The 26528-nt window shown below is 39.4% G+C and overlaps 3 protein-coding genes across 10 annotated transcripts in view; 1 reads left to right on the top strand and 2 right to left on the bottom strand.

Annotated features, from left to right (window-relative positions):
- Positions 1-880: 880 nt before the first annotated feature.
- Positions 881-13533, top strand: LOC129720428 (V-type proton ATPase 16 kDa proteolipid subunit c). Its single transcript, XM_055671910.1, has 3 exons — positions 881-1314; positions 10192-10381; positions 11230-13533. Exons 1-3 carry the CDS (start codon positions 1236-1238, stop codon positions 11432-11434), a joined length of 474 nt encoding a protein of 157 aa, XP_055527885.1. The 5' UTR covers positions 881-1235; the 3' UTR covers positions 11435-13533.
- Positions 13534-14539: 1006 nt separating this feature from the next.
- LOC129720427 (periodic tryptophan protein 2 homolog) lies at positions 14540-17986 on the bottom strand. The gene is made up of 8 exons (XM_055671909.1): positions 17833-17986; positions 17659-17771; positions 16904-17598; positions 15755-16847; positions 15550-15697; positions 15094-15490; positions 14813-15029; positions 14540-14748 (listed from the first exon to the last, which is right to left on the bottom strand). Exons 1-8 carry the CDS (start codon positions 17848-17850, stop codon positions 14556-14558), a joined length of 2874 nt encoding a protein of 957 aa, XP_055527884.1. The 5' UTR covers positions 17851-17986; the 3' UTR covers positions 14540-14555.
- A 5315-nt stretch (positions 17987-23301) lies between these two features.
- The window catches only part of LOC129721196 (glycine receptor subunit alpha-4), a 91732-nt gene continuing 88505 nt past the window's right edge, over positions 23302-26528 (bottom strand). For all 8 annotated transcript variants that reach the window (XM_055673476.1, XM_055673482.1, XM_055673477.1 and 5 more), the window contains one exon: positions 23302-26499. In XM_055673476.1, the coding sequence (XP_055529451.1) occupies positions 26044-26499 (456 nt within the window). In that variant the 3' untranslated portion in view covers positions 23302-26043. The remainder of the gene's footprint in view (positions 26500-26528) is intronic.

Below are 26528 nucleotides of genomic sequence, written 5' to 3'. Positions count from 1 at the left end.
TTCGGAATATATACCCGGAAAACCAGATTTTCGGAAATAAGAAAATTCTTACGGGACACCACTAACGCTTATTTGAAAATATATAGATGACACTCTGAACCTTTGGTGCTAAAACTATCGACATAGGAGGAAAACTGCAAAACTTATAAGAATTTTAATTTATGAGTACCCGCCCAACAAACAATTTTGTTGGATAACGGCTTGTTAAGCTATAGTTCAGCCGAAATCCACTGAATTACAGCTTATTAAGCTGTAAAACCACAAAGTTGTTTGCTGGGCGGGTACTCCGTTGGACGCGTAAAGGTACTTTTTTGTCGAGCACATAACGGTTTTATACGGCTTTTCCTCCAAAAAAACGTTTAATTAAAAAAATTCTCTGCCTCCCACGCAAAACGGAGTACCTACGGCTCTGTCCCCAGGACATCCACCGTCACCATCAGTTATACGATCCGAATAAAAAAGTTAGTGAACATTGCGCTTTGAGAAGAGATCTGGCACCTCTGATATGTGGAACCTAGTTGCCAAATTGGCGGTTTTTTTTCATCGCTTATCTCTCCCTCTGAGGATCTCTACCATCTCCACTGTTCTGAAGCCTTTAAGAAAATGATTTATTTGCGTTTTGTTTATACAACGGTACACACCAGAAATCTTGTGATTCTGGCATCGCTGAATGTCAGTGAAGTCGTGTGTCTAGTCCGTCGAATTCTTTATCTGTGCTTCTAGCTTGCGGACAGCAAGTTTACTGCTAATTTTCTTGCCACCTTTCTCTGTGAAGCATTCACAGTAATTTCAGCCAATCAGAAACTGGCTTCTATCCGGAATGAACAGTTTGCCACACTGATCATGTGACCACAGTCGTGTGAATTTCACCACTATCGATACCGAAACGGCTATCAGTACACGCCTGGCGGATCAACACTACTGAGCCCGTTTACTACGATTACCGTAAATTCAGCGCAGCAGCAGCATCACACACATCAGTATACGCTTACTAGCGACGGAACAGTGTAGGCCACCATATTTGCTAGTCTCCGCCAGCAAGTCGATTCGACTCATTCAGTTTTGTACAGTGAGTGTGTCGAGTAAGTCATCTTTCTCCGAGACCTCTCGCTCTCCTTGGTGAAGCACTAGAGCCAGCAGCCTTCAGCAGTACCAGAAGCTAAAAGTTCCAGCGGGACAAACTCTACAACACTCATCATCTTAGTGCAACCCGCAGCCCACAGACAGAATCAAAGATGGCCCTTGGAGAGGAAAATCCCGTCTATTCTCCATTTTTCGGAGTTATGGGAGCAGCTGCTGCTATCATCTTCAGCGGTAAGTCATCAGGCCCTTTTCGACGTTTTTTTTCCTCTTGCAATATCTTGTCTCGTCACGGGGGCTGCTGAAAAGTACCAGATTACAACACCTTTCCCGTGGTCATGTGTTGCTCGGGTGGTATGTGGGAAACGCATGGAGATCACTCTGTGGCTATTGGGCGAATTGAAGGTCACCCATTTTTAATGCAAGTTTAGCCGTGGGTTTTTTTATTCGAAAAAGTAAGAGAAATTTTTTCTTGTTTCAAGTTGAAATCGCCTACTTTTCCCTCGCGGCTCGCGCAAAGTGGTGTTTGTGAAAAGATGCGAAAATTGACAAGAGATGAGGCTCAGTGTGGATGTGTGAGTGAACGTAATCGAGAGTTGTGGCCGCAGTACCCGATGTTGATTATTATTGATTTTGAGACCAAGGATTGGATATTGATTGATAATTATAAACGAGAAAGCACCCTTATGGCGCGGGATGCCGCCCTGGGTAGAAAATAGTTTCGTAGTGTCAGATTTGAGTGTCGACTACGCCCAATTCTTCCGGTCACGGGACCTCTCATGTGGGGGAATTTCCAATGACAAGTGTTTTTCATGTGTTTAAAACATTTCTGGTCCCGTGACCATATCGAAGCTGCATTTACTTGCTAATTTTGCAATAACTTTCCGACAGCAATTGTTTGAAACTAGAGACCTACTTTTTAATACTCTTTTAAAGGGACGTTTTTAGGCGATTTCCCTCCGCTCACATGATATCGATTTTCATGGTTTGGGTGATTCTGCTCATATATTTCTGATCCCCGCGGCGTTGATGGCTCTCCAAAGCGGAGAGCGAGGAACAAGAGTTTCGCAAGAGAAGTTTATTGATTTTCTGCACTTTTTCCGAAGAAAACATACGGCGAATTAGCGACCATTAAGACAATTTATCGATTATCTGTTAATGCAGCTTCTTAAGATGATTATGTTAATTAGTAGTTTTAGTTTAAATATCCCTAATTGCTTTATGGCTCCACTTCGAGCAAGTGGCAAAAAGAGTCATGTGACGTCATTGTAACGTTTGTCAGTCTCTTGTCAACCAATCCTTATCGAAGGTCTTCCACTGTATTGTTCGCTATGTGTGCGTTGGGCTTATGCACGTTCGCTTCAGAGGAAGCGGGCAGGCAGGTGCCTCATCCATTCGTCTGCTGGTATACGTGTTTTGATTAAGTGCATGTGACAGACCACAAGACCAGCGTAGCCAGTTACGGAAACGGAATGCAACTTGGTATCTATAGTATCTATGAAGAAGAAGTTACCGGTGAGGACATCCACAATATAGAATCCCTTGCTTCACTATCCAAAGCTTTACACACTGGATTAGATAAATAGATAACAGTCTATCGTATAAAAACGAAGATAAGTTGAAAGTTTCCATAAAACATGTGACAACTGCTTGAAACAGTGTTGATTTTGAGAAGCGATTTGTACTTTTATTCATGCCACATGCCCCCTGCATCCCAAAATTTCTGGTTAGCGATGATCATAAAAACTTCGCAAAAAATTTAGGCCAATATGTTTGAAAATCTGGCATCTTCTACTTTCTCAAACTACTACTATGTTATGATAGTAGCACAAAACTTATACTTCTATAAAGTTGTTCTATCGAGTGCTAAACAAAGTCTTTGCTGTACTACTTGACACTGGAAAATATTGCTGCACATAATCATGCTTACCCTTTCTACCACTCCACACACAGGTTACTGTAAATAATTCAGGGCTTAGTCATTGCAAACTTATGTCTGCTATTACATTGCCAGCAATTATACAGCATGTGCAGCAGTAGTAAGCTGTTAAACGATAATAACATACTGCTTCATCTTGTTTCTAGGAGCGTATTTTTTGTTTTGCTTTATTTGATGGCGGCTTCTTTCGTGTGTTGCTAATTTGATATGCGAATCTGTCCTCCAAAATAACACCCTCTACTTCTTCGATGCTACGGCTGGATTCTTCTGGTCACCTGATTAGGTTCCGTTATTTATTCAACCAATACACACTGAATTGAATTCGCTGACTCTGCGAATGATCATGTGTCACGAGTTCGCTGATGATGAGCTGTACGTTTCTTTTCACCTGTAATTTATGGTCGACTAGTGGTGAGGGTGCACGTTATCTTCTCGCTCGGTTTGATATCGATCATGTGATTGCACTAAGTGCGTTCCAACGTGTGGGTCTGGCGCACAGAAATAGAACAGTTCTGTGGAAGTTTACTGAAAAAACTGCGCCGAAGACTGCAGTTTTCACTTTCAACAAGTTTCTGTAGTTAGTCTTTCAATCATTATGGTCATCAATTTCATCATGCGTCCATAAAGTATTTACTTGTAGACTGTGATGATCACAATATTCCGGTTTAGTCTTTCATTGGCCGGGTGACGAATATAAATGTGTTTTAACTGTCTGATCCAACGTTCTGTCTTTGAATTTAAACTACGGCCTAACACAAACTGTTTATAAGACTGCTAAACAAAGTTTTATAAATGCTCATTAACAAGAACTGTCTAATATTATAAACTATTTATTATATTTATTTTTTGTAATCAGAAATTGACCTTTTACTTCGAACGAACACCTTCTATTTTGCTTCGATTTACTGTTTTACAATCGCATAAAAATTTCATTTTACTAGAAAGGCCTTTATTTATAAGTTCGATTAGTGATTCATCGCATCGCAAATTGATTCGGTGGTTTAAATCGTGTTAAACGAAAAATAAAAAGGATAGAATATCTTCGTCCTAGCCACTTGGTAATAAATAAATAATTTTATTTGAAAAAAAAAATACAATAAATTTATATATGTATCATACTCAATAGTTTAATTTTAAGCTGAATACTCATGCTCGTCTGTGGTATTTTGAATATAGTCGAAATTTGCCGGTTGGGCTTTTAATACTTGAGCCGCTTTCTAGTTGGGACTCCGCTGGTTGGGATCATGATCCAATTAAATTCAATGTCCAAATTTCTTGTCAAATTGAAGTTGACAACCAGACGTTAGAATTCTAAGGGGAAGTAGAGTGTATCCCAAAAAAATATTTAGAGAATATTTATAGCACTGAGTTATAAAAATGTTCATTTGAAATTTATGAGACATAACAAAAATCGATGAAAAGTAACAGCTATTCATGAGAAATGACAAGCTTCATGAAGGAATTATACGTTAAACGCTCAGTTTCTTGTTGGGTTCTCATCAACTGCGAAATTTTGGCCTGGCCCCGACATGATCCCGAAACACCTATTTCCACCAGAGTTTTTAAAGTAGCGAGTCAATCCGGTCAATTCAAGCATATTCTGCTTGAAGTCTGCTTCTCCGATGATATTCATTTTCCTCTTAAATGGAAGAGTTATGGCTCCTCGCATAGAACCTAATGAATAATATCTATTAAGAATGCTAACAATAATATTGCATTATAACAATCAAGATGATCATGGTTTGCAAATAAAAAATACCTTTTCTCCAACATTTGTTTCAATTGACTGTCTTCTTTATTTTTTTACGTTAAATCGCTTTTGCATAATCGAAACAAACACTCCGCTCACTCCTTATAAAATTTCAGTTTTCTGTCAATCGATCCAACAAGCAAATCGAATCCGCTAGTATGGTCCTAGTGATGGCCCAACCAACGAATTTCGACTTTAACTTTATCTTGAAAAGATTATCGCTGTTTATTGAAACAGATTTGAACCGAATTATTAAATGCCATTTCGCATTTTGAATCTTTATCACAGTTTAAACTGAAATGCCCTGGCCTCAGATGTTTCAAGATTAGTTAAACGGTCATGGAACGATACGAACATGTCTGACTGGAGTTTTAAAAATGTAATTCAAAAATTCTCCAAAACAAACTCGACGTCTTTGCAGCTTGCTGTAAGACAAATCGCAATGCTCTTAAATGCTCTGCGATTTGCTTTGGACGTAAACTATAGCTGGTCTGCATCGGCTACGTTTTGAGCGACAAAATTTTACTGTGTTTTACTACCAGAATGTTAGAGGCTTACGCACAAAAACGCACGATCTGCGATTAAGTCTCTCGAGCTGTGACTACGACGCTGTGGTGTTGACAGAAACCTGGTTCCGGCCGGATATTCAGGATTGCGAGCTTCCTACAAATTATCAAGGCTTCCGATGTAACCGTAATCAGGCTTCCGATGTTATCGCAATGGTATACTTATAGCAGCCAAACCACAGCACTATACCCTACATGATTGGGACATGCTTGAGCAGGTTGTTGGCCAGATTAAACTGGAAAATCGCCTTTTGTTCGTCACTGGAATCTATATTTGGCCTAAATCTAGTCTAGCACTATACAAATTACATCGCACAGCAGTACGGAAAATTGTTGAAACGGCCACGAAGGACGATATCATCCTGACACTGGGCGATTACAATTTTTCCGATTTACAATGGAACTTTGACGAGGATATCAACGGATATCTGCCTTCGAATGCATCCAAGCAAGAGGTAACTTTCCTAAAAGAAATGATTGTAAATGGCTTAAGTCAGGCCAATTGACATGCGAATGCAAACGGTAGGCTGCTTGACCTGGCATTCACTACGGATTCCGACAATGTCGGCCGCTTTGAACCCATTACTCAACACCGATGTTCATCATGTACCATTTATTCTTAACTTCGACGTCGACGCGGTGATTCAGTGGATGTCATCTCTAATAGGTTTTATAAAAATCTTGCAATCTTTCGTGGTCCCTTCCATCTCCGCTGATCTTCTTTCTGCGGCACTGTGTACTTCACCCAATACTTCAATTCTAAATCCGAGGACAGTCGTAGCCCTCTTCGTTCCATCGAAAGTCAGTACAACTCGCTGCTCGTAACCAGCTTCAAAAAATAAGTTGAGATAACGTTGTTAAACCTCAAGCAAAAGCCTTCAATGTTCTGGTATTTTATGCGGTCACAGAGAACTAAGGGTGTGCGAAATTTCGCGAAATCTCGGGTTTCTCGAAATTAAACGAAATTTATCGAAATTGAGAACACGTTTTTTAACAAAATAGTGAAAACTAATGATTTCTCAACCAATTTTTCTGCTGTTATAAGCTCTAATTTTGGTCTGGAGTAGCTTCAAAGTTTAAGGCTTCATGAAATAATAAAAAATCTAGAGTTTACTATATTTTTACTAATTTCTGGAATTTTCTTGAACATTTTTCACTTAGGTAAACTTTTAATACATATATCTAAACCTCCTTTTTGAATATAAATCAACGGAAAATAATATATAAAATTCATGAATTTGAAATTCGTTCAGTTTCGGAAACCTCGAAATTTCCTTACTGAGAGAATTTTCTGGATAGAAAAATGGCAAATGCGGTGGCAAATCTGTTTGAGAAGTGTTTTTCAGTCCGTTTATAATGCAAGCCTCGCACCTTCTGTGTTACAAAGTTGAGGGTAATGTTGAACACTTGACTTGAGTTTCCTTCTTCATAGCAGATGACGTTCAGAAGGCATTGGCCAATCTCGCTCTGACTGAGTCCTGGACTAGATGGTATCCCTTCGCTCTTCTTGAAACACTGTGCGCGCACTTTCGCTTCCGGTATCCGGTATATTCAATCGTTCTTTATTGGACGCTTCCTAAACTTTGCAACCTGCATCTATTTCACCTACCCAGAAGTCCGGCAATCGTAATAATGTCGTGAATTATTTATTTGTTTATGTATTTACAATATATTTTACAGTGATCTGAATAAATATTATAAATTAGAATCAAGTCTACGAAACATTTGAATTGTTCAACCTATTCACGAACTTGCGAAATGGCTCGCCAAACTCAAAAATTTCTTCTACACTCGAGAAGGTCCTGATTGCGGTGTGTAGAAGGCCAGTTTGTAAGAAACGTCGAGAGGCACGGAAGTTCAGCTGGAACAGAAGCGTCGGTGAATCTATTTCGTTGTCCAATATTTTCGCAACAGTGTCGCTCCACAACGACGAACTTGGTGTGCTATACAAATACTCTGTTTCGAGAAATTTAATTAAGCAATTAAGTCGACTCCATTTCCATTGACTTTGCAAAAGCGTTCGACACGGTACCTGTCGTGTGTGCTTGTGACAAACCAAGAGCGTTAAGTCACCCTAATTGGCTGGTTAAATGGATCCGTTCTTTAACCAATCGATACACTTTCGTTAAATTATATTCAACTTGATAGGAGTCTTTTTCGATCACCTCGGGCGTTCCAAAAGGAAGTGTTCTGAGGCCGCTGATCTTCGTATTGTTCGTCAATGATTTGTGTCCTCGTACATTATGTTTCAAGCGATAACACTCCGTTAAGCATACAGACGCGAGGCATAGTACGTTAAGCACAGTGGACGGCAGGTATACGGACACAAGGCATAAGGACGCGAGGCCGAAAAGTGGGGAAGTGAGGCGAAATACGGTGTTATCGTCATCATCACAGCACTCTTTCAATAACATGTATTTCGCTTCAGAGTGTCATTTGGAATGCAATACACCCGTGGTCTTCGACCGACTCGCTGTTCGAGTGAATGCTGTCCTTACCCGCTACCGCTCGTTCGGACTTTACTGAGGGAAAATACTCTGTTTGAGTAGGCCTAGCAAACCAGTAGATCAGTCGTTTGTGTGCGAGAGGCCGCCGCTTCCGACGGTGGGTCGGCGGACAGCCCGGACTGCGGAAACCACGGCGGCCTAGTGCTACCTTGTTTCCTTACCCTCGATTATGCGTCTTCGCCGCATGATTTAAAATAAAATATTATGTCCAAGCTAAACTATTTAAGAATATATTTACACTGCAACTACATACGTAGACTAAAAAAATTCCTGAGTTTAATATACAATTCATTGAATGACGCTGTTTGTCAATCATCATACGGGCAACATATTTTAAATAGACATCCTTATTCGACATGGATGTTGCAAATCTGGGACACATAGTCACGATAATTGTCCGTTATGCCTCGCGTCTGTATGCCTAGCATACTATGCCTAACATCCATATGCCTAGCGTCCATGTACCTCGTGTCTCGTCCCCGTTTTAAGCCGTTGTCAACCTGAAGACGTACAGGACTATCACCTCCATTCTCGATTGTTTGGCTCTGCAATGTGAAATAAGCAATCTACTACAGCGGTGCGAAGGAAATGGAATGAGAATCTTTTTAAAGATAATGTTTTATAAAATGTAGAAAAATCTCATTCCCCCGTTGCTATACCACCGTCAATCACCAGTACACCCTGGAATCATCTTCGTTGGAACGTGTCTCCTGCATTATCGACCTAGGGGTTACGCTAGACTCCAAACTTTGGTTCAACGACCACGCAGCATTATTTCATCGGAGGCATATGCTGTTCTTGGATTCATCCGGCGACGGGAATTCATCCGGCGACGGGGGCGATCGACTGCCCCCAATTACTTCAGTGAATTCCATTCTATGTTCGACAACTAAAACGATCTCTTTATGCTGCTTCTAAACACAGAACTGCGAAGGTCAAAACAATCCACTTAACGCTTGTCTGAGGGCCTTCAACGACGTTGGTTTTCACTATGATTTTACTATCTCTAAATATGTTCTTACCTTTACCTTCTAGACGGTGAAATAGGGGCTTATTACGGATGTCACCTCACGGTGAGAACGAAGGGAAAAAATCTCACGGTGAAAGAAGACGCGTGCAAATCAAATGGGAATCACTTTCACTGTGCCTATTACGATTGTCATTTCACCGTGAAGTGACTCCCGTAATAAGCCCCATAGTTTTGTTCAAGCTATTTGACCGTCTAAGTTAAAACAGATATCTTGAAGTAAAATGTGCTTGCGAAAACTGTATATATTGTGAATCTCCATGAGGCTTTCTGCTTTCGTTATTTTTGCAAGAGAAAAATGATTTTTACTGCAGGTGTAATCAAGCTATTTGACCGAACAAAAAAGATGCTTGCAAAAGTGCACAAGATCTAGTGCAAATAACAATGTTGGAAGAGATAAAACGATCTAATAGCTAACTAAGCATTTTTAAAAATCGTGGTTCAAGCGTCAAAACGGTCGTGCTTTGAACATTATCGTTCAATTTCTTTTTGTGACCGTTGTTTACCGAAACGATATAGAAAACGTGATACAGAATGTAGACCATGATATTGCATTTGCAGTCCAATGCCTGCGTAATTTCGTAGACGAAAGAAACTGAATCATAAAAAGCTGAAAATATTTGCGCATGTTTGAGATTGAACGCACAAAGACGCAATTACAAAAGGTTGAATAACGGAAAGTACAGCTCAGTATTCGTTAAGTTACCTTATGGTATTCAATACAACAATGCAGAAGATACATACATTATCTAAAAGTATGGAAATGAATTGTCCTAACGTCGCTCAGGTGTTCGCTGGATTCAACCCAACCTCTCCCCTCCACTATAAGCCAGTTGTCCCAGCTTCGAAGTACAAAGTTGAGATAACTTACAAAATAAAAGCATTTTCTGTTACTTTAAGTATTGTTCAAAAGCATGGAAAGTTCTTCTGGGGATGCTCAGCCAAGCATTAAAAAAGTAAACTGATGTCATATCAAAAGTACTTTCCCTCGAGTAGTAGATAAATACTCGCCACGATTGCATCTGTGTCCTTTCCTCATGTGACAGCTACTAGCAACAAGTGAAAATGATTTACTACAACCGCCGAGCATTATAATAACAATTAAAGGCATTCAACGTTTTATCGAACGTCCACTGGTTGGTAGTAATAGTTGATGGCCGATAAGAACGTTTGAGTCACATCGTCCCAGCCCACTTATCTTTCGCCGCCCCAGCGAGGAAGTGCATGTGATCGGGTTATAATCTATTGACGCACTTGTTGTTTGACAATGTCCAGTGACCAATTGTCTGATCTGATAATTTTTTTTCTATTCTTTCTTGCAGCCCTCGGAGCCGCCTATGGTACGGCGAAGTCCGGCACAGGTATCGCCGCCATGTCGGTAATGAGACCTGAGCTGATCATGAAGTCCATCATTCCCGTCGTCATGGCGGGTATCATTGCCATCTACGGTCTGGTCGTCGCTGTACTTATCGCCGGTTCGCTGGAGGAGCCAACGAAATACTCACTATACAAGTAATTATTCAGCATCCCGCTGTCGCTTTTGCTTTGCTATAATTATCCGTTTTCTGTTGTTTTCAAACGAAAATATCGCTAGCAAGACAGTGTTAGGACAGACACGTCGATAAACAAAAATGATTGCATTACATTTACACTTGTTCGCAAACGCTGCTGTGTTGCAACAAAGTGCATCTCCGAGCATGAGAAGTAGTTGTTGACATATTCGACGCTGTTGTAGTTCGATAGGAACAAAAGAAACTTGCGGGAGTCTGCGCAAACTGGGCTAGGTCTCTCAAAGTATGTAGTTGGGTTGTACTTTGATATGAAAAAACGCTACATATGGTTTTGTTTTTTACTGACAGATACTGTCGTAAATTTGGTACAGTGTTTCGATCCTCATGAATACGTTAATGCGGGATCGATTTCCGAATCAAACTTTTCCTTAGTTATCATTACTGATGATGGGGTAATTACCGAAGTATGTCAATAAGCATGGTAGAACTTATGTCCGCGTAATCAACCGATACCGGTGACAAGTTTTAGCTATTTTTGGATTTACTATCAATCTCACATTAGTTTATGAACTCAATAGTTTTTTTCTGGATTAATGAACCAATTTTCACTGGCAACAATTTTCATCGAGAAAACACATTGATAACATGTTTTATTTTTGAAACAGTCAGTTTGAAACTTCTAAACAATAAGGTTGAGATAACTTTATCGTAATGAAACCGACCAAAACCAACAGCAAGATTATTTATTTTAAAACAACGTAGAAGGATTTAAGTCGTAATTGATAAAACTAAAACGTATTGACAGAAAGAGCTATATTGTTTGTCGCAATTTTCTGCTTCTATCAACAGGGGCTTCATTCACCTTGGCGCTGGTCTGGCAGTAGGATTCTCCGGTCTAGCCGCCGGTTTCGCCATCGGCATCGTCGGTGATGCCGGCGTCCGCGGTACTGCCCAGCAGCCGAGACTGTTCGTCGGTATGATTCTGATCCTCATTTTCGCCGAAGTCTTGGGTCTGTACGGTCTGATTGTCGCCATCTACCTGTACACGAAATAAGCGGTTACGGGGAGAGGAAGCACAGCGATGGTTCACTGCTTATCGTCATCTGCAATCACCACCATCCATCACCGCAACCATCAACAACAACATCGATCGATCACCAGCAACAGCAGAAAGAGAGAAAAACAAAAAACGTACAGCTGCGAGCAACACCCGTAGTAAGAAATTTAATCACTACGCGCGAAAAGCGAACATTTTCCAATTTCTAGCAAGCAAAGCCCAAAGTCGCCAATAATATACCCTAGAACAGAACAAATCAGTATCAATTACGAACAAAGCAGATACATCAAAAAACATCCCCTACTTCCGGAACTAAAACAAAAGACTATGTATTTATGTAAAATATTGTATTTAATTGTAATCCTTACTTATGTAATGTAAATTGTTGCCCACACACCACGAAAAGGTTAAACCATTTAAACTGAAGACAGCTGGTGCCGTTTATAGGTTATTTGGAAAGTACTGAGAGAGCTAAGCGTTAGTAACTGACTGTACAAAGCCTATTACTGTGCTATTAATCTAGATAATGTCAATGCACCCTCACGTTTATCGCCCATATTGGACGAAGTGATGCAGTTCTGTATGACTTCAATATAACCTGTAAATTGGTTGCTAATTTCAAAGGTGAATTTTTTGTTCTGTTCTTATTTTCGGTTGTTCTGCAATGATAATTATGATTTGGCGAGATACCACTTTGATTGAGATCTTGCAAGTGGGACCTCTTCCTCCGAAAGTTGATCGATATTAAAGGACATTTGGCTACACAAACGTCTTATAAGGTTGAGTCTGTGATATAAGCTTCCATCACAAATTGCTAGTACTACAGTTGAACAAACACACATACACAGAATACGAAACTGGTCGTTCTCTTCAACTCAACCGATTTCCACCTGCCGACCATTCTTGGAGAACGAGTTTCGTGTGCTCAAATTTTCCTACTGAACTCGCACACGGTGTTTTGTTTTACGTCCCGGAATAAGCTGTAGAGTATATTATTGAGACAGGTTACTAACAATCATACTTCGAAAAATTGTTGGATTTAGCAGTATGTTTTTTGCGTTCGTTACACACAACCGTTAAAATTCATCAATTAAAAAAGCGGAGTAGTTGATTAGAGAACAAAAATACCATCCCTAGATCTGTTTTATAAACGTTAGCTTAAATGTTCGTAAAAATCGTCGCGTAGACTGAGCTAGAAAAAACAACATCCGTATTTTACCGTGTACCTTGAGTACCTGTACTGAGAAGACTCGAAAACTATCAGAATTGGAAGGCGCATACGCCAACAAATCGAACAAAACCAACAACCCTGCTTTGTCTTCTAGGCCGTTTAACATCTGGAGCTATTAAATTGCAAAAAACAATTCGAAAACAAAAGACATAAAAGACACACACACCGATACAAAACGACTAACACACATGCACACAAGCGATGATGAAGCTACCATCTACTTTCATCAATCGCAGCTAGAAGAAAAAGAACATAAATGCTGGCAACAATAGGTTCAAAGAAAACGATCAATGCAACAATTCACCAGAGCACAATTCCTGTACTCGGTCCGATCCGTTTAGATGCTGAAACGAGGAGGTTGGGTCACACGAAAAAATGCGCTGCTGCGGACGGCTGTATGCGGTTGTTTCGGCGGAGATTTGCACTCTGACGATCTGTAAAAATTCACCATCTGTTTGCTCAGGAGTGCATCCGAGTCTCTGCCAAACTGAATCTATTCTTCCCTGAAGCATTTGTTTGTTCGGGAACCGCGTAAATGTAATCAACGTGAGCTCTAATCGTAATTATTGTTGGAGAAACACTCTCTGAATACCAACATCACCACCACCAAACCCTTGGAGACATCTACCAATCAACCAACCGACGCAGAAACAAACAGAATGCAACTGGATCAACTATTTGCCAACCAACATCTTGAATATCCCTGTTTTGTTGTGAGGAAGCTTTAGGATCTAAAAATCTTATCGATAAGTTGAACGATATAAACAAACAAACAAAAAACCACAGAAAACACTATGTGAAGAAATCTACCGAAATGACATTTGAACATAACATCTGCAAATTCAATAAATTTAACTGAAAATAGGTTGGGTTCTAGATTTTTCTTCTCTTGTGTGGCTGTAACTAAAAAAGAACTGAAGAAAAGAATTTATTTGCAAGCGCTCGCGATCTTAAGCTGACTGGTATGAAATATCCGATTACTATCCTAAGAGCTGCCTAACGTTTTAAAGTCCACAGCTACCTCGCACGTTTCTGTCTGCTGAACGTGCTTCGAAATATTTGGAATGACAGAGCCCTCAGCAGTCTTGCAGCATTTAAATTCTTGAAGAAAAGAACCGAGAAAAACAGGGAATGATTGGAAGAGATGAACCGAGGAAAACAAGGATGATTACACCTGAAGAAGACAGGAGAAAGGTGAGTAGGAAGCGTAAGTAGATCACGGAACATGGAGGTGCCTAATCTCACCTTTATGACAGTATAGGGAAGATGTTTACAAGGTAGAATCAGTAGCCTTAAGGTGAAACGGTGTTGAAGCCACAAATGACCGATTTTAAGCCACCACTTCGAATTTTCGAAAACACAAGACTCGGAAACAGTTGTAACAAGCTCGACAGAAAGAATAAGAAGAGGGTGTTAGAATTTATAGCAGACCTACTTTTTATCATTCTGAGATTGTGACATATTCCCCCAAACCAGTAGTAATGAACACAATTTTATTATTACAAAGTATTAGAAAAAATATCTTGTTTCGGCTTCATCGAAAAAATCTTAATTTAAAAAAGAATCTTACATTTCCTACGTGCGTACGTTTTAAGCAGGACGTCTTAAGTAGTGAAAAGGTGCCATTGTCAAATGCATATTACCTCTCTAGCACGAAACTGTGCTTCAATTCGGTGCTTCGTAGTTGATAAAGAAAAGGGCCCTGTTACAGAAGACGAGTCGACTCGACTCGGCCATGTATTTCAAATAAGACGAGTCGCTCGTCGAAGCTTCTGCAATACAGTCCTAAACCTCGATGAAGCAAGAGCCCCGCAAAACAAACAAATATAATTTTAAATGCCATTTTTCGGTTTCAAAAATACAACAAGCAGTTCTTCAATAGAAACTTTATTCCTCGTCACTTTCATCATCTCTAGCGGTGCTGTACCTACCTTCGGTAGCGACCGTATTATCAATTAACATCAACTCACTATCGCTCATATCGTCATCAGCACCACATTCTTTCTTGGCGAGTTCCGCTTGCTCCTCGCTGATGCCGATGCTTTTCAGCACTTGAATTGTGTACTTGTTGAAATCACATCTTGAAAAGAACAGATCATCGATAAAAGGAATGAAGAGAAAATTACTTGTTTCGCAAAACTCACATCTTATTCAGCGCTTCATATTTTCGGTTCAAACTCTGATGCAGTGTGACCAGTGTCTGCTGGGTCAGTACATTCTCCTGTTGTCCGAGGCGAGTCAGCAGCGAGTTGGACCATCTCAGGTAGAACTCGATATGTGGGCTTGTAGCAACGATGGAAGCTACGAACTTCAGACAGCGGTGAGCGAATTCATCAGGTAGAGATTGAATAACTAAATCGACTGAAATGATACTCAAAGCATTACTGGAAGTGATTTGATTAGGCGAAAAATTGTGCGGACTTACTGTTGGTGTAGGGTATCTTCTCTATAACCTCATGAATAAGGTTGTTCTCGTTAAGCTTCAGCGACATAATCAGAGCAGCGGAGTAGTCCAACTTCTTTAACAGTTCCCGGATAGCTTTCGGTGTGATTTCCACTGACAACTGGTACGGATCGAAGACAATTCCCTTGTTTAGAGAGTACATCAGCAGGCCTTCGGTAGATGCAGCTGCCCATGACTGACCGCTGGGTGAGAACCGCACAGCAAACACATTCACCTCCGGTTTGTGACTACGGGCCGCCAAGTCACCACGTGCCACGCCTGGTAGCTTGATTGAAACATTGCCACCTTCTAGTTGTTCACGTTCCTCTACAAGTGCCATGTTACCAAATTCGGTAATATTTTTGCGGTTGATATACTCCTGAAATAAATATAGAAATTATATTCTTCTGCTTTGACTGCTTGTTATAAAATTCTTACTTCCATTCCATCGAGACTTCGGTTCTGTGTAATTTGAAATTTTTTAAGCAAAATTGCTTCATACACATTATAAATGCAAACGTACTTGGACCGGCCCCCGGCGAGTAAACACTCGCCATCCGCTGAATAGCAGATGGAGGTGAAAGCTCTAAAAACGTAAATTTATTTTAATAATTTAGTGATAAAAATAATGATGATATCTCACCTTCCTTGAAGGTTCTTTTTAGCCGAGCTCAAATCTCCAGTGGACTTGCTTCCTTCCATGTCGTTTCTACCCTCTATCGAAGCCACTTGCTGAACCGTTTTAACATTGAAAATCGAAATGTGGCCATTAAGTGCCGAAACGGCCACTTCTTCGCCGTTAGGTTTGAACGCAACACAAACCACGTCCGATGCTATGTCTATTGTTTCATGGGCTCCAGACGTCTCGAGACAGTCCCAAATACGAACTGATCTATCCCACGACCCGGAGACCATAGTCGACGAGGTAGCAACCGGAGAAAAAGCTAACGTTACCACCGGGCCTTCGTGTCCGCTCAGAACTTCTAATAGCCTTCCGAGTTTCATGGACCACAGATAGATTTCGAACACGTCCTGGCCTCCGGCTGCAATAAGCTCTCCAGATTGATCAACAGCAACCGACGCAAACTGAACCGGTTCCGGTGAGGTAAACGTACGGAAATTTCTGTATCGTACAATGTCGTACGCCCTCACCGTTCCATCTAAGGAAGAACTGACGAAAAACTTTTTATTGCCACTAAATTCAACGGCAGTCACCGAACTGGAATGTTCGCTGAAAGTTACGAAGCAAAATCCGTTACTGATGTTCCACAGCTTGACCTTTCCGTCCAAGCCACCCGTGGCCAGCATTTGTCCATCGGGAGAATAAGTCACGCAATTCAAGCCAGTTGAATGCCCTTGTTGCTTCATCACATACTGTTCACTTTGCCACTCCCAAACAAGCAGCTGACCGAGATCCGACACTCCCAATGCGAGCCAATCTCCAGTGTTATTAAACGTAACTGATTCGATCCGATGGTCCGATATACTTAACGAATGGATCATCGTTACATCCGGTAGTTCGTGAAGGTAAAACACTCCGGTTGAGTAGGCAGTTATTAGAATTTTCAGATGTTTATGGTATGCCGCTGCTGTAACAACCGCTTTGTGATTTTCTTTGCGGGCCTCATCCGCCAAATAATGACGAGCTAGTCGTTTGTATCTAAAACCCTTTTTTGGCTGTTTAACTTCGACTCTTCCAAGTGCGTCACGCTCTTCCTCGTCCTTATTAGAGTCTCCTACAAATTTAGTTAGAAATTCAGATGAAAATAATTTTGTAATGACTAAAACTGACCTTGTACATGCTCGAAAATATCGGCATCCTTAGCCGATTTTTCATAATCTTCATCTGCTTCCAGTTCATCTTCTTTATCCTCGTCGTCTTCTTCACTCTTTACCTTTTTGCTCGTTGGTTGCTCATTGGGTAGAGGTTTATGTCCTGGCGAAAGATCATCCACCGCCACACTGCACTCCCACAGCATCAAAAGTCCATCCTTGCTTATGGTGTTAACATCTAGAGACTTCTCCTCGAAGAAACAACCCACAATAGCGTCACGGTGTCCGCCCAAAATAAACGGTCTAAAGTTGTTCAAGTACATTACACCTTGTACGCGAATCGAATTATCCTTGGAACCCACTGCTAGAACCGTTGAGTTGGAAGCCCAATCAATGAACGTAGTTTCATCGTACGCTATCTCGAAAGCTCGTTGAACCACAAATGAATTGTACGTCCCGCTCAGTTCACCTGGCGCCCGGAATACGATCACTGCATTATTAACGCATGCTGCGAAAAACTGTCCATCCGGACTGAACCGCAATGCCTTAACTTCGGTTCGAAACTTATATCGGTGAACCACCGTGTGTGAGATCATACTGATCATTTGGGCATCGCCAATTTCGTTGACCGCAACTAAAACGCATCCATTCGGGGACAGGTCCAGAGCACTATAATTGTATTCGCTCTCCAACGAAAGTGTCTGTGACTTGTTGCTGGAATGGAATTGAACTAACTACCGGAGCTGGTCAAACGAATCGTCTCCTAGTACTTACCTTTTAAGATCGAAAATAGTAATCCGGTTCCCCACCGGGCTGATAACCGAGTTTCCATCGGGAGAGAAGATAAGTGAACCCTTTCGGTACACCGATCCGAGCAAATTGCTGAACTGTAACGAAAAATAGTAAATTGTATCACATAATTCTACAGTATTCGTCACCAAAACGTACCTTGTAGGCGAATTTCATGATTTAAATCTGTTTAAACTAATGAAACATCACTAAACACGGAGAAAATCGTGGTAAATAATGAAGCCCGATGCCAATACGAAATTGTCAACAAAACCACGTGCGTATGTGTTGCGTCGCGACGCTGATGCCGGTTGTTTTGACAGCTCAGTGGTTGAGTACGGTTTCGTTTTCCAGACGTTCCATGTTTGAAAAGGGATTTCGTGGTACACCGGGTACACCGTCTTTCATGTTTCAATGCAGAATGGTTTGCCTTCAGCTTCAGTTTACAAGGAATGTAAATTCGACTAATTTATGACTGTTTATTAGTAATAGTAGTATAAGAAAATCATTATTTGCTTGCAGTTAGGAAAATACATGAAGATTTTAACAATAAGCAGGTATTTCGGCTGATTGAAATGTAAAATTACTCTTTATGCGTATTTCATACATTCATTCGACCCAACCAAATATTGATTTTTGAGTAAATATTTCGAAGTATAAATCGGGATCACATGAATCCATGACGGTATGCTAATAATGACAATTTTGACATTTGAAAAAAATTCTCTTTAAACAACTTCTATTAAACACTATAATTTCTTCGAGCTTTTGTTTTTCGATTTTGCAAGCTTTTGGTTAAACCGCAGACAGAGTGTAAAGTTTTTTGTGGTAGCAATTCGTAACCAGATAGCGCTACCAGTGACGCATCGTACACCAGCGAAAAAAAATGTATTGTAGCGACAAGGTCACCAGGCGGCGCAAGTGTACAAGTGATTTAAAACGCAATTCTCTTTGAAAACTTAAACAGAATTCCCGAGCAATGTTGTGCTTGCTTGGACGCCTTTCTGTGGTTAAACGTTGCAGCTAGATAGTTTAAATAATTCTGATTAATCTTTGTGGCAGCGTGACATGAATTCACGACAACTGTGCTATGACAGTTTAAGATCAAATTTAGGAATATGTTTTGGCTCAAGCGCGTGTTTGCATTTTTATATACTCTAAAGGCTTTGAATGCATGGAATTTTGCCAATTTTTCAATTTTAATAGATAGTTTTTACGTCAACAAGTTCCTGCCTAACCCTTTTAATCTAACTCCGTAGTATTTACGAGAGTGTCACTGAGTCGCTGGCCTCTCACTAGGTATTATAGTGAGTAAGTATTACATCATCAACATCCTTTCTAATATCCCCAAGCTACGGTAAAGATGGGCGTGGCCAACAATGATGACTTTCGGGCCTACTTCATCTCAAATTGGTTTAAATGTTACTCCCAAACATTGTACCCCATACAATCCGAGTGGACGCGTTAGTCACCAGTCTGCAATCTACGAAATATACCGTGCTTACGTTACGCTACTTCGAGATAAATCTATTTTACACTCAAAATATTTTTCACGTTATGATTACCGGAAAAGTTATGTGAATATTTTCCACTGTCGCTTTCACGTAGATTTTACGTGATTGTCATTTGAGTTCATCATGATCTGGTGAGATGATTTATCCTGTGAATATTATTCAGTAGACATATGCGTTTCATGTGATTTTCACGTAGAATTTAACTACCGGCAAAGTGAAAAGCATTCGATTAACGGATAGCTATTACGTTTTATAAAACGTATTAATTTCGATTGTGGTTTCCCAAATTCTTAAGAGAGAAATTAGATTTCAGAATTTTTTGAAATATGTTGCTAGATAAATCGCACGGGCATGCACAATTTCCAATTCGAAAATGGATTTAACGACATAAAAACTGACAAATATTACACCGTCTATAATTACTGTTAACTGCTACTGTTTATGTTCAGGTAACTCCTGGATCTTTGAACTGAATCTGTACAAAATCTGTAAGCTAAAGATTCCATGTCGAATTATGGTTTTTCCTAAATCTCACTCATTGGCAAGTCATCGATGAAATCAATTTTATGTTCAGAGACCGAATTACACAACAGCTTCGCCATTTTGATTCTTGTATATTTTCGCACGGAGAGTTCATTCTGTTTGACGTTGCCAAGTTCACGTAGATACTACGTGATAAAACATAGTAAGCATGTGATTTTCACGTAGATGTTATGTTTGTCACATAAATCATGAAAACTGACAGAAAATGAATAAGTACAGGAAATTTCACGTAACAATAACGTGAAAAATATTTTGAGTGTAATATTGTAGGAGAATTAGGGCAGAATTGACATGTTACTGACATTTTACGTGGATCAGACCGATTCCGATTCGATTCCTGAGACTTTTTTACCCAATATAAGACAGATTTTAACTACCACTTTTAAATATTAGCGCATTACCGTAATGCTCATATATACTCGATATTATTTCACTTTGTGAAATACACTTAAACCACAGACAAACAGACGTGCCACTCGATGACGATTTCATGGACCAGAAAAATAACGATAATTTTAAAATTTTGCTTAGTGGGCAATAATGCCGCTAGTGTCGCTATAAGCAAGCGTGCACATTCATTATCAAAGTCAAAAACCATCAGTACCACCACTTGTGTTGATTTAAGCAAGCGTGTACACCCATTAGCAAAGACAAAAACCGTTTTACGAAAATAGGCTAGTAGGCAATAAGCTCACATGGTGGCGCATGAGTGTAACGTTTCGAATAAGGACGAAGATTTTTCAGGATTTTTGTTCAAAGAGGCACGTCTGTTTGTCTATGCCAAAACCATGCCAAAACCGTTTTTGTAGAATCACCGTTTTGAGCTCAGTTTTTGTCCGATTTAAGATCTGTTTTTTTTAAAGATGGGTAAGAAAATGCTAATATGTGGATGAACTCTTAGAATTTGGATATTTGGCTTTAAAACATAATGGCGTCGAAAAAACATCGAAAATTTCCGATTTCTCAAAAACTAAAAAAGGGCGCCTTTGTGTAATGTGTTCAAACTCAGGGAAATTTGTTTTTGCGTCAAAATACATGAAAAAATCATACATAGCCAAGGCAGAAAAGAAGTAAAGTTTTTTTGCATTGGTGCTTATTACGGGAGTCACTTCACGGTGAAATCAGAGTGAAGTGAACAAAATCCTATTACGGGACTCACGTAAGTGAGAAAAACGTCGCGAAGTGACATCTGTCGTGGAATCTGGGTTATTATGAGTGTCATATCAGTGAAGTGAGAACGGAAAAAGCGACGATTCGCGTGGAATTATTTCACGACCATTTTGAACGGTGAAATGATTCCACGAAGATGCCATAAGTCTTAAAGTTGATTGATTTGTGATCTAATGGTAAATATTGGATTTATTTTTCAGTAACGAAACGAATCAGAAGTTGATTCGTGCCTTAAAGCGGTAAAATTTTCATTTTTTTGCCCGATGAAAAAAATGCAAACTAGTTCAGGAAATTTTAGATACCGAAAAAAACATTTTTTTTTGATGCCGAATGTTTTAGAAATGCAGAACCCGTCAAGATCCGGTGTTATCTAAAAAAAACGGAAAAAACGACTTTCTGGGACTTAGAGATTTTTGAGCTGGGAAACAATCTCATTTCACTTGTCCTATTCTCAATTTCACTTCACTGTAAATCTCACTCCACGGAGGTGATTTTTGTCACCTCACTTGAGGTGGAATCGGGAATAGGTCGCAAAAAGTAAAGTGAGCGTGAAAGTGAAACATATTTTACCATGAAGTGACTCCCGTAATAAGCACCATTGTGTAATGCTTGTTTGTATGAAACTGTGGAACTGTGGATTTTTTTTTTCAATCAACGTTCTATGAACACCAAACTGCTCGGCAATTTGAGCTTTAAATATATCTTATTTCTCAACTTTGAATAAAACGTAATTACTTCTCCAAGGGCAGTTGAATACGCTTTTGACAATTCATTTTTCACAAAATTATAACACAAGTAAATAGTAACAGACATGATACTTGGTTGCCCTATCCAGAAAATAAGCAAAAAAGTTGAGTTCATGAAACTATACACATGCAATAAGGCAACTAACCACATACGAAAATGATGTTTTCAATGCATTTTCTGCAAGTGAAACTCAATTATTCTTGATTCAGGGATGTTTCGAAGCAGCGTGACAAAATTGAATTGGAAAGCGTGAGAAAACCGCGGTTCCCGATTGCGGCTGCTGATCAACACTATCTTTTGCCATGTTCGTGAATTTTTGAGATCCTCGTCGCAAATATAATGTGGACAAAGGTATAAAAGAGTTTTTACTAAAGAACATCTATTAAAATTCAAGGTTGGACAGAGAATAATAAAATTTTCCGCTCTGATGTCAAAGACAACTTTTCACTGGTTGCCTTGATGTAACAATCACTAAACACAAGTATTTATTTCTATTTTTCAAAATACCACTTCTTTTACTTCTAAAATTTTGAAGAGCTTGCCCCCCCTATTTGAAATTCTGGCTACGCCCATGTGAATGAATCACATGATCATGAATGGACGTAGCTGCAGCCCGTCGTAGTAAGTTACCTAGATATCCGCTGTAGTTGTTTACGTGAAAAATTGGTAACCTAGGTAACCACTGCAGTGCTGTCGATTTATGTCAATTGTGTCGGAATAATTCAACATTTTCAGTATGATTTTTCGTAGGGTAATCGCTCCTTTATTCATCTCAACAGCTATATGCACCTATATTCATCTTATTTCTCTTATTTGTCCAATTTACCGTCAAATTTCTACAAATTTTGAAAGTAAATCTATTTGCTTCTCGATTTTGTCAAGTGGTTGAAAGTTTTACGTTGAAAATGTGGTAAAATTTGACGATAAATTGATCAAAAAGGCGTGATGAGGTGAATATAGGCACTAAGATTAATATATAGGAGCGATTACCCTATTAACAGAATTTGATTTGGCAACTTTTGATTTTCTTCAACGCAGTGAAAACAAATGAAAATACATACAGTTGAAATTTAGGAATTGTAGAAATTCATCTTATATATTTCTGCTAATTCAAGCTTGTTTTTGGAAAATTTGAGGTAAACATTTCAAAGATTGAAGTATTCTTAGTGTAGTGAATGATTATAGCTGATATTTATTGATTAAAATAAAAAGTGGTCCGCTAGTGATGAAAAAAACTTTGGTTGGCTGCTGAACGAGTCCCGTTGTAGCCGTATAGAACAATGCGCGAATTTTGTTTTCTGAGGTAGGTGATTGAATTAAATCAGTTTTCGAGTGCAGATGCCCGACTATTAATTTAGAGCTCTTAAGTGAGTTTTTGAGGATTCTACTTTATGAGAAATCTAAAGTAAAAAAAAAGATTCCATTCCATGGATTAGCAGATTGGTTTAGTTAGAAAATATGCGTTTTTTCTGTTTTCAATTGTGTTTTCATGTTGTATGTGATGAATATATGGGCTGAGATGAATAATAGAGCAGTTCCCCTATCTGATTACCAGCTGAATAAGCAACACATATGTCAGTGCTTCCAGTGCCCACTAGATTCGGAAAGCTTTAGAATCGGAAAGCAAACACAATTCAGATATTTTATTTCTGGTTTCTCTTAGATAACGATTTTTATAAAAAATATTTTCCTTGTTATGCTCGCTGACTTTGTCTAGTTAATTATAGTAAAATAAATTGAAACTTTTCTCTGCCTGAGGCATCGATCGGTATATGTCTGCAACTAGTGTTAAATAGAAAGCTTATACAACAACTTGTTCAAACTTAACCTGCTGTCTATGTTATAGTATAGTGTTAGAATCTGAGTTAGCTTTTGATGTGATGCTGTGTTTTTTTCTAGCTCTTTTTGATGTTTTCACTGTTGTCAGATCGATTTTGCGAGTAAGCACGCGGTTTGCATTTTTGATTCACAACTTCGATGTCTACGAGAGGCGCACATTCACTGATGATTTACATATATTTACAAGCGTGCGCGATCCACTTTGTCTCTCTCTTTTTTCAACATCATTTTTATTATCATTCATAAAATACCGCAATTCGAACATAATATTAAAATTTCACAAACATAGATTCGTAATTAATTTTTTTGTAGCACCGGTGAAACCACATTTACACTTTTAATATTATTGTCACAATCGAACAGAACAGCCTTGATTGTGATTATGGAATGGGTAGTACATAGTTAAAGACATAAATCACGAATTATATTGTACAAAAACTTACAAGGGCAAGACGAAATTGCATTTCATGTTGCAAATAACGCACTGAACAAAATAACAATTAAAAGATTAAATTAGATAACATATCTCACGCCAGAGTAGTACCGCGGGCAATTGACGCCTTGCCGATGCTGGAGGCATTGCCATGGGCCTTTCTGCTTCTGCTAACTTCCTCCACTCATGAACTAGCTAATATTTGGTTTATCACATTCTGCCTTAGAGACTACTAAAAATACCTAATCGTTTCTTTTTTTTTGTGTTGAGTAAAATTTGTCTGATTTCAAAATTGTCCTATGAGACAAACCTACTTAAAGCTATGTAGCCTTCATCTTTGGTTTTTCAGCTAGTAATGGTTTATTTTACGCCTTTGAAAGTATATAGCAGCTCGGTCTTGTGGTTCGTGTGTATGTTTGTTTCTGTGGGTGTATTTATGTGTGCATCGAAATATTTCGTGAACGTAAAAGGCACAGCGTTTTGTTCGATGATCCATTAGATTTGTGTATTTTTGTCTTTCTTTCATAAACTGTACGACTTTGGGCATTGTGCTGCTGAACTACGTTTTTTTCACTGCTGTTGTGGTGGCGAAGGCTTTCTCTCATCTTGCAGCGTTTATTCAGCGCACAGCAGAGCATTCACTTACAATGTAACTAGGTATAAGGTACTTATTGCTTTCACAGCGTCATTCCTATTCGAATTTTCTCGGAAATAGAAGAATGCAAATTTTCATAAGCGTCTAACTACATTGTTGCGGGGCGTGTTTAGCTATAGGGTGTCTATAACGGTGTGCATAACATGTTAGTGAGATGAGATTGCATTACTAGAACTTTGAAGATAAATCTTTACTTAGTTAGTTAGAGGATAGAGAGTATTACAGTTATGACCAAAAAAGTGAAATAAAAAAAAAAATACTGGCTGGAAATAAGCGAAATCGTCGATTACTGCTGTGAAGGATTCAGTGGACAGGCTAGTTTTGCAGCCTCTTAAATGTTCGCGTTTGTTCGCAAAACTGTCGTCTTTATTTTTAGGAAATTATTGCAGTTTTTATTGTACATGAATCATGCAAACTACAAAATTTGTTGACAAATGTGTCGTAAGCGAGAACGAGAACACTCCTGGTATTTAATCAGAAATCTAACAAAATCCAGATTCACCTGGCGTAACCGCGAACTTGGTGGCAATGACAAATAAACGTAAACATAGAAGAATGTTGTTATTCTCATGGTGCAACGGTATGTCAAGAAGCAGAATCAGCCATATTGCCTTATTGAAGTTTGCGGAGAGAAAATTGTTTATAAACAATCTCTGCATCAAAATTTTCGTGTCATAAAATATATCATTCTAGCGTTTAAACTGTAAATAATACATACCTTACTATCAATATTCGTGGTTCTCAAGAGCGCCTCACAAGTGAAACACTGGGAATCAAAACATTTCTGTTCCTGTTGAGGAAACACTACACAAACAAATACGAAAAAGTTGTTGCCGTCGCTTAGGGATGCGACATAAAACGCTTCTTCACCCCTAGCCTACTTTTTGATCAAACCGTTAACCATTATCTATGCCTGGTGGTTATTCTATAATGTTGTCTGTGTAAAATTTTAAAACAATCAGTATTTGAACCAGTTCATAAGATAAACCTCCGATGGGATTCCGTAATTAGCTGTTATGAACCTGGCAAGGTTATGTACATGCATTCAAAACTTGTTCCTTGTCAAATCCTCCTAAATCTTTCACAGCAGTAATACAAAGAGCCAACATGTTTATCTAGCGTTATTGGTTTAAAAGTCGCACTGTACCACTAAATCATAGGACTAGGTTTCACTACGAAATTCACTAGGTTGAGGTGGTGTAGTATTAGTAGTACGGAAAAGATTTGTCTCTGTAGATTAAAACTTAAGCAAGTTGGTGAAACCGATCCGTTCAAGAAGCAACACCAAGTAAATCAGTCAGTAACAATGTTGCAGTCGTGCAATGAATTGGCCTACTGGAAAAAAGCAAAATGTGAGTAAAAGCTAATGCAAAGACTGCTGCACTGAGAAGAAAATACAGTGGGTTTGAGTGATAGAGGGTAAGAGATTTTTTTCCAAACTGAAACATTCTCTACAATTCTGTCATCGATCAGGACGTCTTAAAAATCAGTATTGGCCAGTAGAGTATGACAAAAACGAGGAATAAACCCGGGAAAACTACCCGTGACATTTTGTCAATCTCACGCCACATAATTTTCTCGATGCCTGTGTCCGTATCAGTCCACGCTACCGAGAGAATGCTCTGTCGGCGAGTCGGCTGTTTGGACATTGGCGGCTGAGGTCCGCCATTACCCTGTAGCGACACCTGGCCGGGAGTCGTGGGCGTCTGGGTGGGCTTCCGAGGTCGAACGTTAACCGTTCCACCCTCCCAGTTGGCCACCGTCGCACATTGACCCTTCTCCATGGCACTGATTCGCATCGGAAGTACCTTCGGTACTTTGTTCACCTGGTACTGGTACTGCACGTCAAGAACTTTGACCACGACGAATTCCGCCAGCGCGGAGAATACAAACATCATGCAGCCAGCCATCCAAAGGTCCAATGCCTTCAACGTGACATGAATAGAATTAAAAA

The sequence above is a fragment of the Wyeomyia smithii genome, chromosome 2 (genome assembly GCF_029784165.1).
Source record: "Wyeomyia smithii strain HCP4-BCI-WySm-NY-G18 chromosome 2, ASM2978416v1, whole genome shotgun sequence".
NCBI classification, from domain to species: Eukaryota; Metazoa; Arthropoda; class Insecta; order Diptera; family Culicidae; genus Wyeomyia; species Wyeomyia smithii.
The sequence above is the reverse complement of the archived record's forward strand: the minus strand, read 5'-3'. Positions and strand labels throughout refer to the sequence as shown.

Bases quoted from the DNA above. Each gene is read 5' to 3' on its own strand.
- LOC129720428 (XM_055671910.1), top strand. From the start codon at position 1,236: ATGGCCCTTGGAGAGGAAAATCCCGTCTATTCTCCATTTTTCGGAGTT. The intron at 1,315-10,191 runs GTAAGTCATCAG...TCTTTCTTGCAG, and splicing joins TGCTGCTATCATCTTCAGCG to CCCTCGGAGCCGCCTATGGT. The intron at 10,382-11,229 runs GTAATTATTCAG...TTCTATCAACAG, and splicing joins ACGAAATACTCACTATACAA to GGGCTTCATTCACCTTGGCG.
- LOC129720427 (XM_055671909.1), bottom strand. The intron at 15,030-15,093 runs GTAAGTCCGCAC...GTATCATTTCAG, and splicing joins GAAGATACCCTACACCAACA to TCGATTTAGTTATTCAATCT. The intron at 14,749-14,812 runs GTGAGTTTTGCG...GTTCTTTTCAAG, and splicing joins TATGAAGCGCTGAATAAGAT to ATGTGATTTCAACAAGTACA.